Source organism: Hakea prostrata, chromosome 2 (genome assembly GCF_041222555.1).
Source record: "Hakea prostrata isolate BN-2017 chromosome 2, UWA_Hpros_2, whole genome shotgun sequence".
Classification (NCBI taxonomy): domain Eukaryota; kingdom Viridiplantae; phylum Streptophyta; class Magnoliopsida; order Proteales; family Proteaceae; genus Hakea; species Hakea prostrata.
The window spans coordinates 3630786-3642318 of record NC_142601.1 but is presented as its reverse complement, the minus strand read 5'-3'; the positions used below and the strand labels follow the sequence as shown (position 1 = coordinate 3642318).

Below are 11533 nucleotides of genomic sequence, written 5' to 3'. Positions count from 1 at the left end.
TCCACGTCATTTGTTCCATCATTGCTAATGAAATTAAGACTATGGGAACAATTTACATCAAGATCTTCTTGTTCTTTCTTGAACTTTGCCATTAGAGCCAAGTTGATTTTTTCTTCATCGGTCTCCTCCTTTTCTTCTTCATCATCACTAATGAAATTAAGACTATGGGAAGAATTTAAATCAAGGTCTTCTTGTTCTTTCTTGAACTTCGCCATTAGAGCCAAGTTGATTTTTTCTTCATCGGTCTCCTCCTTTTCTTCATCATCATCACTTGGGATGTAGGATATTTCAACCATATAGGCTTCTTCTTTTCTTCATTTGGGCACTCGGATTTGATGTGCCCTGATTTCCTACACTTACAACAAGTGACATTAGAGATACAAGTTCTTTGCTTAGAAGGATTTTTACCTTTGTGTTCCTTTGATGATTCTCCTTTGTGAGGATGCTTTCCTCTTTTCTTTTTGAGAAGTTTCTTGAATTCTTTGGCAATTGAGTATATCTTCTCCTCAATGTCCGAGTCTTCTCCTTCACTTTCACTTTCTTCTTCTTTCTTAGTGGCACTTTTTAAAGCTATGGACTTATTCTTTTGATCTTGTTGCACATTCGCTAGAATTTGCTTGTCTTCTTCAAGTTCCGCTTCATGAGCAAGCAAAGATCCCATAAGCTCATCAATGGTGATTTTTGACAGATTTCCCGCTTCTTGAATTGCGGTCTTTTTGGGTCTCCATGTGGGTGGAAGAGCTCTTAGAATCCTTCTTGTCACATCCTCATTTGCTAACTCCTTTCCAAGGCTATGCAACTTGTTAACAATATTAGTGAATCTACTAAATAAAGAAGTAATATTCTCATCATCTAACATATTAAATTCTTATATTGAAGTATATAGACATCTAAGTTCATCTTTTTGATGTGGTCGGTCCCTTTATATGTGACCGCCAACTTATCAAAGATTTCCTTGGCACTTTTGCAAATCCCACATCTATTGTAGACTCTTTCACTTAAAGCACATTGCAAAAACATTTTTGTTTTGTGGTTTAATTGAATTTTAACCTTGTCGGTTGGAGTCCACTTGGCTTTGGGTTTGGGTACCTTATTGCCTTGTTCATCTATTTTGAGAACTTCGTTTGGTCCACATGTCATGATGTTTCAAACATCGAAATCATTTGCACAAACAAAATCTTCAAACTTATTTTTCCAATAGGCAAAACCTTCTCCATCTAAGTATGGAGGTCTAGAGGTGTTAAGACCCTCGGTTCTTGAAGGAGCTTCATAAAAAAGGAAAGTCCATGATCTTTGACTCTTTTAAAAATTGATTTCAATTTTAATTTGAGCTCCCACTCTGATACCAATTGTTGGTGCAACCTAGAGGGGGGTGAATTAGTTGAAACTAGTGGATTGTCCCAATTTCTCGGTTTGATTGTGATTTCAAGATAAATTGAGAATTCAAATGATTTAAATAATGACAAGTAATCACAATACAAGATTTATAGTGGTTCAACTTTACAAGTCTACGTCCACTCCTCTCTTGGCCTCAAGAGAGATTTTCACTTATGATTCTCTTTCAATACAATTGGTAGAGAATCAAGCCCTTTACAATCTTTGATACGGGGCAAGAGCACCCTTTACAATTTTTGTTTATCTTAGGGCAAGAGCACCCTCTTCAATCTTTGTTCATGGGCAAGAACACCCAATCAATCTTTGTTTATCTTAGGGCAAGAGCACCATTTTCAATCTTTGTTCATGGGCAAGAGCACCCAACTAATCTTTGCTCACGGGCAAGAGTACCCAATATCAATTATAATCTACCTTGACTAGAATTGAAGACAAGTAAATACAATAGATGATTAGAGATTACCTAACAATGGGTGTGACATTTTACCCCTTGTGTGAGTGTGATGCAATGAGAGTCGTATGCTCAAGATATGAAATACATGCACCACCAAAGCCTTCAATCACCTCAAGCTTGACTTCCACAACCTTACTTAACACCTTGGTATGTTCTTCAAGGTTGGAGAGAAGGTGAGAGGCAAAACCCAATAGCTTTCTTGTAATTTGAGAGCTTGAGATTACTTGGGGAGTTGTTGATCAAGTGTGAGGTTCAACCCTCTCAAAAGGGGTGAATTGAGCTTAAATAGATGGCCTTTGAGTGTCTTAGCCCAATCCCCAACGGATAGAAAACAGACATAATTTTAGTCCAATTTTCAGCGTAGACGATCGTCCGTTTGGGAAATAGCCGTTAAAAACTAGCCGTTGTGTTTTAGTTAAACCAGACAGAATTCCGTTTGCCAGACGGAGGTCTGTCTCAGACAAAATTCCGTCTGACTTCTTTCTGTGATATGACGGAAACTTGACGGACGTCCGTCTGCAGCAAGTCAAGTATGGGACATGGATTTGGCTTGTGTTTTTGTTCTTTTTGGTCAACCCTAAGCCTCATACACCTTCCTACTACGTCCTAGGTCAGTCTAATGACATGATATGCACATGATTACATACAATTACATTAGAGTGCATATGGAGGTGTCCTAAGTCCTAACTTCATCGAAGTCGTGATCATTTATGTTCTTGAGTCTTCTTTTATTCCATTCTTCATGATCATCTTCATGTCCATCTTGGCATGGTCATCTTGACTTAGACTTCATGTCCATCTTGGCATGATCTTGGCTTGGGCTTGACTTGAGCATGAGCATATGGCTTTCACTTGGAGTTGGTCCACTTGTTATCATCTTGAACTAAAACAACACAACTCAATATAGCCATTAGTAATTCTTGTTTATTATCATCAAACCCAATGGAGGCTGATTTGGCAAATGCTGACATGGCATTTTCCAACAACTTCAAATACCAAAGATGCCCAAAACCAACCTTCACTGGGGCCGGTAGGACCCCGGTCAATCGCCTCTTCTCTGGGGTCCAAAACTTGTCTCAAAAGGGTGACCAGTAGATTGGCCATGGACCCGATCGATCGCCTATTTCAAGAATTTGGAAGGCAAACCAGGGGGAGGACTGGTCAAGTGGTCAGTCGGCAGGATAGGTCGATTGCGTGGTCACCCCGATCGTAACTCAGTTAGTCGAGTCGATTTCGGGGCGATTCGGACTGAGTTTGACTTAGTCTGATCGATCGACCCAAAAAGGTGCCAGTGGAGGCTGCATACAAGGGATACAACATCCCAACTGGTTTGGCACAATAGTGGCCGAATTCTTATACACCCACTGCTTCAAAGACAGACCCATTGAGTATGTGAGATTCATAGAGCCTCACCCCATTGCTCCTTTCTATATTGAGGAGAGATTCAAACCACTGGGATGGAGTTGCATGTTGGACCTCAATGAGCCACCTATAGTGAGCTCATCAGTTATTTCTACAGCTACATGACTTTTATCGAGGATGAGGTCATTGGAGGAGACACTGTGCTATCCATTCAGTCTAGGGTGTGAGGTACCTTCATTCACTTCAGCACAGAGTCCCTAGCAGGTCTCTTGGGGGTTCCATATGTACATGGCGAGAGGAGATGGATTCCCCTTGGGGGTGGGGATGTGTCCATCTATTACATTGAGCAATTGCTTATCTTCATCATGCTATGCAACAATGAGTGCGATCACGTTCGCCTAAGTATCAACATGCTCTACACTCCTAGACTTATCTCTTGGATTGTGAGCTGAATATTGTGCCCAAGGGAGGGCATCAAGACGTGACCTCCTTGATGTAGGCTTTCATCACATTTGTTGTGTGTGTAGGGTATGCCATAGACCTTTCCTTCATTATCCTGCGACCGATGGTCTACTTTGTAGAGAACTTCATGTTGTCGAACCTTGGGTTCGGACCACTCTTTACCCACATTTTCAGGTATTTCCGAGTGGATTTTAGTGACATAGATGAGCTACGGGAGGGTACGTGAGGGAATATAGGGAGGAGTCTTCTTTCTCATAAGGGCATCCAGGATCGGTGAATCTTCCCAAGCTAGGGAGAGTCCACAAGACCAACCACTTTTGCAGTCGACCCCTCTTAGTGGGCGATGCTCCTAGCTTCCATAGGGAAGATCGAGCAAAAACAGAACTTCATGAGGCGCCAGATTGACACTCGCCAACAAGATATGGTCTGATGGATGAGGGACATAAAGGACTGCATCATCCACTGGGAGCGATTCCTGTTCCAATACTTGCCATAGCCTCCACCACCTCCAGAGCGCTAGTGTCTCAGCTTACCTTCTTGATGTTTGGTTGATCCCCGAGTTGCTCACTCGGCTAATGTTATTTATAGACTTGTTTTATGTACTTTTATTATGCGTGTTTGTCCATGCACTTACACTTGATACTTGGGTTTGTAATATTTTTGTTTAACTTATGCACTTTTATCATTTAGTTTGCATTATTGTATATTATGGCTGCTCAATGCAAGAATTGTATAGGTTTGTTGGCTACAGCAATGGAACTCCTTGCTATTCAGGATGGCTTACTTTTAGGAAAGGCTATGGGGGTGGAGAAGATTCAAGTCAATTTGGACTGTTCTCCAGCAATTTTATCCTTGTAGGAACTTCTTTCCTCTTTAGATTGGATACGTCTTAGTTTAGTGCTAGATATTTTTAGGATCTCTTCTAGTTTGGTTGGGGTTTCTTTTATTATACATCTAGGTCTTCAAATACTTTTGCTTTTTTCTTACAAAGGGAAAAAACACTATTCTATGTCTAACTCTAGGTGGAATGTTTCACCTTTGTTCATGAGCGATACTTGGTTGTTGTTGTCCAGGTCTCCTTGCTTTGAATCTTTTATATGATCAAGTTTTTATCATTTGACCCAAAAAAAAAAACGTATAAAAGGGTTAAGTGATGAGTTGCAACAATGGTAAATAAAAACTGACCACATCAATCTTATTGGTATTTTATCATGTGGAGTCTGTAAATTTACCAATGGTGGATAAAAATCAACCAAACTAAACTTCATATTACTTATCCTTTTCCCCTTTATTCTTTCTAATGAAAGTGCAGGACATTCCTATTTGTAGGTGGATTTCCTACCACAATTTAATATTAACAAAAATAGTAAGTTGAATGGATCTCTCTCTCTCTCTCTCTTGCAAAATTCATTGATACAAATTTCTACCAAAAAATTCATGGCTAAGATAGTTTTGCCCAACTTAGGTTGAAAATTCAGGGTATAAATATCAGATTCCCCAAAAAGCATCACAACTTGAATCGGTCTACCAGAAATCTATTGAGCTGGGATCGGTTGAGCCTCTTGCCCAACAAGGTCTAAGGTTCTACTTGATCCCATCTCATTTGGTGACTTGTTGTTTCAATTTCTTTTGGCTCAAATAATTGAATTCTATTGGAGAATTGATAATGGGCTCACGCCAGCATCTTATCTTAATCTGTATATTAGGTTTCCTTCTATGGGAGGCTGAAGCTAGAATTTTTGAGTTTCGGCTTCTAAAATCAACCGATGGAAATAATACCTCAGATGGTGAAACTCCTACTCCGTCAACAACTCCATCAACAGCGCCATCACTAACAGGAAATGCTTTAACACCAGCATTAGCACCAACATCTGGAAATGATGCACAAGGTACAGTGTTTGATGTCACCAAGTATGGAGGAAGTGGTGATGGAAAAACAGATAACAATAAGGCCTTTGTTGATGCGTGGGCTGCTGCATGTAAATCTACAGAGCCAGCTACCCTTGTGGTCCCGAAAGGGGACTATTCTCTTACTTCAATAACATTTGGTGGTCCTTGCGGAAACAAGAAATCTCCTCGTGTTGAGATAAATGGAAAATTAATAGCTCCATCAACCATGGAATCTAGTGAAGCATGGATCACATTTAAAGGACTGAGCGAGTTGAATATCACTGGGGTTGGAACCGGATCCTTGGACGGTCAAGGAGAAGCCACTTGGCCCAAAAGTTGTGTTCATACCGCGAATGCAGCTTGCAAAATGGCCCCAACAGTGAGTAGTTCTTTTGTACATGAAAATCGATGGAAAATAATATTTATTTCCCTTTCTTAACTTTCACTTTGGTTGCAGAGCTTGCACCTTACTTCAATTACTGGTGGATCATTAAGCGACATAACTTTGATTAACAGTAAGGCTTTTCACGTAGTTATTGGCCAAAGCAGTGACTTTACAGTCCATGATGTTAAAATCCAAGCCCCTAAAACAAGCCGAAATACTGATGGTGTGCACATTGGCGACTCATCCGGCATCACGGTTACTAATAGTGAAATTGGAACGGGTGACGATTGCGTGTCCATCGGAGCGGGTACTTCCAACATTGTTGTCTCCAATGTCATTTGTGGACCAGGTCATGGCATCAGGTAATTACTGTTAATCATGCTTAAATACTTCAATAAATCTCCCAAGTAATTAGTATAGAAAACTGATCTAATAATTCGGGGGTGCTAAGAAAACCCAACTATGTTACTACTATTGGGTCACATGGGCCAAATGAAGAAAAACACCCTCTATATAGATGAGCAACGAGCCACTTCTTCGTTTGGGCACAGTTCAGGAAGCGGTGGAGTCATCCATGTCCTTTCCTCTTTGTTTCTTTGGGGGGAGTAGAGCAAGAAAAAAAGAATGATCAGGTTGCCCATATGCTCGGCCCTAGCATGGGTCGGCTAGGTTTAGGTTAAGACTATGATGGTTAGGCTCAGGTTTAAGGCAAGCTTGACTCATGTAAAGGGGGAAGATGAACCATGCTTTAATTGAATTTAAGCAAATTGTGTTCATTGTTTTGTAGCTTGGGAAGCCTTGGAAAGAATCCAAATGAAAAGGAAGTGAAGGGTTTGAGGGTGCAGAACTGCACCTTAACTGAGACTGATAATGGTGTTCGGATCAAAACATGGCCAGCATCACCAGAGAACACCGTTTCTGACGTTATATTTGAGGATATTGTCATGACAAATGTACAAAATCCCATCATCGTCACCCAACAATATTGTGATAAGAATAAATGCGACACCAAGGTAAGTTCAATAAGCTCATAAAAGATAGTGTCACAGAAGAAAATCTTGACTCCTTGAGTTTTTTTTCTTCTTCTTTTTATCTTTTCCTTGAGGACTAGTAATTATTGATTTTATAAAGGGTCTCTAACATTACTAATGGTGTATATTGTCCTTACTCAATGCACAGCCTTCCCGTGTGAAGCTCACAGACATTCATTTCAAGAATATCAGGGGTACATCTGCCACCAAGGATGCAGTTTTCATATCATGTAGTCAAGATGTACCATGCGAAAAGGTAGAGCTTGTTGATATCAACTTGAAATCTACATTGGCTAGTGGTGCAACCACTTCAAATTGCACAAATGCAAAAGGGGTTGCTTCTGGTGTTCAAATGCCAGCTTCATGCTTTTGAGCACATTCAATTGCAATTCTCACACACAAACAAGCCTGGTTATTTGTGCCTTGTTCTTAAATTGAGATTACTCTTGTTGGAGGCTTTGGTTAGTTAGTTTGACCAGCCCAACAAAGTAGGAATTTTAGAAGGCAAAAAGCATCTAAGACCATTTTCTTTGTTTGGACATTGCTACTTGTTAACTTCTCTCTGACTTGATTCGGAGTTCAATAAAATGAGCTTCATTTTTCTTTTCAAGTACTCTAATTTTGATGATGGGTATATCTCCAATTGCATCTTTCTTTTCCTTAAACTTCCTTTGGTAGCCAGAAGGAAGGGAAAGGAAAGGGAAGGGACAATATAACGAAGTCAATGTCATTATTTCAAATTTTGATTAATAAATATCACCTCACTTGTCACCTAATTCCTTTTGAGTTTAAGGAATAAGAAAAGACAACGTATGTAACATGTCATTAATACATACGGTATGAAATTTAAATAATTTGGTACAACTATATGGTAATTTTATTTGTTGCCCACCAAAATCTTAAAAGATATTTAAAATAAAAAAGATAATTGATATTTCAATTTTAATAACTCTACCACAATTGGGTTACTTCTCAATCCTTTTTTCATTTTGATCAAGGTTTAAAGTATCGGTATCGAGTATCTTATCGGTTAGGTAATTTAAGAGACGTATCGTCATGTATTGAGTATTGTATCGCTCTGGCTGATGTATTTTAGTATAATTCAATAGAGAGACGTATCGAGATGTATCGTATCTATTGGGTCAAATATGGATACGTATCGGCTATAATCGTATGGTATCATGTGATACTTTAAACCTTGAGTTTGATTACTTAATTACTTTGAGGTGCCTCGACAATCCTTTCGTGATAATAATAAACAATTGAACACTCGAAGCTTTACCAAGAAAAACTAAACACTAGAGAACCATTTTTGGAATTTCTCTAAGAGGTCCAAAGAAACCGAATAAATATCCTCCAACTTAAAATAGAAAAAAGTCAAAAGAAAATATATTAATAAATCCTATCAACTGCAAAAGGGATCTGTCATATCCCAATATTTAGACAATTTTACCATTATTCTGTAGTGTACAAAAGTTCTTTATTATGTAGATAAGCTACGTAATTTTTTCTTTTTAATAAAAAAAATCATTTGGGTCAAACCAAAAGCCAAAAGCAATAAAGAGTATTAATCACCTCATGTGACTGGTCTCAAAGGTATAAGGAGTCAAATTTATAATCTCACACTTCCTTAGACAATAGTCTCATCTTTTGTAACGCATAGCAATGCAAACTAACCTCCAACTTAAATGTTCACACAATCTTGTTGCTTTCCATACTCAACACCCACTCTCTTTCAAAGAAAATAATTATTTTTTTATGTTTGAGGCCCCTACAAATTCTTATGGCAAATAGGACGCAGATGTGTTGTGATGCCTCTAGTACTGGAGAAGGAGACCTGGTTGTTTGTGCTTTATCTTTAGAGATAGCGCGAACCTTAACCCACTCAGAGCCCATGTGCTTTCCATTTGTAGTCTAAGACGAGGCCATAACAATACGTCTAGGCCTCCTTTTTGCTGTTGGAGAAGGTCTCAATGAGGTCAACTTATGACTGATAATTGTAGACTCTTCAAATTGTTAATAGAGTGCATCCAAAGCCTACCACTTAATGTTGTTTCCAGAGTACATGATGTTCAAAATTACTTGGCAAACCGAATGATGATATGTAATTACTTTTTCATCCCTAGAAAAGCCAATAATGTGGTAGATACTCTAGCCTCGAAAGCTTGTTGGTTTCCGGCTCAACAATTTAGCTCCAATCCACTGCATGGCTCTAAGACCTATGTAATTAGGATGCCTTGACCTTTGCCTAGTTTGCTTTTGAATAAATTCATCGGTTAACCAAAAAAAAAAAGCTGTTATTTTGGTGCAATTCTTTTAATTGCATAAAAAAATGAACAACGGAGAGTGATCCTCGTATGTTTATTTGCTGCAGCCCGGAGAGTTGATCGCGCCACATAATCAAATTATGGTGGAACAATTGAGAATTAAATGACAAGTATTTACTTGTAAATATTATTTTTTATTTTTTCATTTTAAGGATTCAAAGTTTGCTATTTTACTAAAGCAGACCCCTCATTTACCTGACTCCCAAATCCCCAATTTCATATTGCCTTCTTAGATCCCTGAGACTTGGGACCAGGATTCCAAGAAACCAAAGCAGTCCGGTGATAGAGAGAAGAGAAAAGGGTGGTAAAGGTTTCAGCAATGGCCATCAAGTCCCTCTCAATAACTTAGACATCTTTCAGAATCCCCATTGATGATCAAGCGACTCATTCGATTCACAACGATCTTCTTGAGCTTCAGAACAATTTTGAGGAGAAGATTCTAACTGATCACGTTTGGGTTCCACGATTTGGGTTTTCATATTCACACAAGAAACCACTGGGCTTTCTTCCATTTCCCGTGCATTTTCTAAATCGTTGAGAGGTCTGATTTAGAAAATCATAAGTTGTTCTTACCAATCAAATTACATGCAGCAATTTGCTTTCATCCTAAAAGCGACACAGGTGGGAGAGTATCAAGAAGGGGGAATGGAAGAGACTTTAGAAATGCAACACGTTGCCTAAAATTCGGAACTTCATGTGGAGAGTCTGTGCAGAAGGTATTGCTTTAGCAGAAAATCTCTTTGAGAAGGCAGATCAAGGTAGAACCATTATGCAAATGGTGTGGTCAAGTAGAGGAAACAAGCAGCCATGTATTGTTTCAAGCCACTTCTCTAAGCAGTCTAGAGTTTCTATTACAAACAATAGCTGAAATATCATTACCAAGAATATTGGAGGCTTGGAACACTTCCTCTTACATCTAAGCAGCACAGTAAATACATCTTATGTCAATTCTCCTTTGTATGCTGGCACCTTTGGTTACACAGAAATGATCTACAGTTTAATGGAGAAAAGAAGACACCGTTGGAAGTTGTAGTCAAAGCGGAGAAGGCCTTCCATGAATTATGGACTTGTAATGGAGGAGCTTCAAAGAATTGCTTGAACACTAACATGGAAGCTGTAGAACCAACTCAAGATTTGGAAATGTGCTCTATTTATTGTGATACTACAGGATGTCTAGAATCGGGGGTAGGAGGTGCTGGTTTTGGAGTTTGGAACATGGGCGAACTAAGAGCAACATGTTCTACACCTTGTTCATTGCCATCTATATTCGCTGGTGAAGCATTAGCGATTAGGGAGGCTATGTGCTGGGCTAAGGAAATCGATGGATTAAGGTTAAAATCTATATTGACCGTGTAGGCCTTCAGCTATATCTGGCCGGCATCAGTATTGATCCACCCCCCTTGATAGCTGCTACCGTACTTGAAGATGTATTGTCTTTGAAAGACAATTTTACTTCTTGTTGGTTCATTTTTGTTTCAAGAGATGGGAGTGAATGTGCCCATTCTCTTGCTCTGAGGGCCTTGGCCGTTTCTAGGCGGACCTTTTGGCCTATTTCCTCTCCAGAAGCTGGGGTATTTCTTGTCCAACCTTCTAAGTCTTTTCCTAGTTTTCTAGAATGAAAGGATTTTCACCAAAAAAAAGAAAATCATTAAATATTAATAGTTATCTTAAGCTGCAAGCGATCTAACACCAACCAGCAATAGAAAGGGGAAACTAAGAATCTCTCCACAAGGGGGCGCAAAAAGATTCATCTTTAATGGTACTTAATAAACCAATTTCCTTGGCATTGTTGTGGAAACACTTGCCGCAATACTTCCTTCCGAATCAACCTGTGAGGATTCCCGTACACTCAGCAGGTACCAGATCCAGGTTTGTAGTATTTGGATGAGAGTGTTTGATAGTTGGGTAATTGAGGGGCCTGATTTATTAAATTAATAAACTTTAAACCCTTAAAATGTATAAATAAAAAATAGTATTCACGTGTAAACCCCTGCTGTTTAATTCTCAACCATTTTATCACATTTTAATTACGTGGCACGATCAACACCTTTGGGAGCAGCCAGCAGAGGTTGCTGCAACTTAAAACCCAATACATTGGAGATTGTTCAAAGGGTAATTCGTAATGCCTTGGGTAACGTTCTAGGAGACAAGTTCAAATTTGTTAAAGCCATTTTTACTTATTTTATACTAATAAATTCATCTAATTCATGGCTCGTTTGAATTTTCATCC

At 39.0% G+C, this 11533-nt stretch overlaps 1 protein-coding gene across 1 annotated transcript; it reads left to right on the top strand.

The window, feature by feature from the left end:
* The first annotated feature begins 5336 nt into the window (after nt 1-5336).
* Nucleotides 5337-7349, top strand: LOC149023318 (exopolygalacturonase-like). The gene is made up of 4 exons (XM_089142737.1): nt 5337-5939; nt 6018-6307; nt 6733-6958; nt 7125-7349. Exons 1-4 carry the CDS (start codon nt 5337-5339, stop codon nt 7347-7349), a joined length of 1344 nt encoding a protein of 447 aa, XP_088998863.1.
* The last annotated feature ends 4184 nt before the right edge of the window (nt 7350-11533 follow it).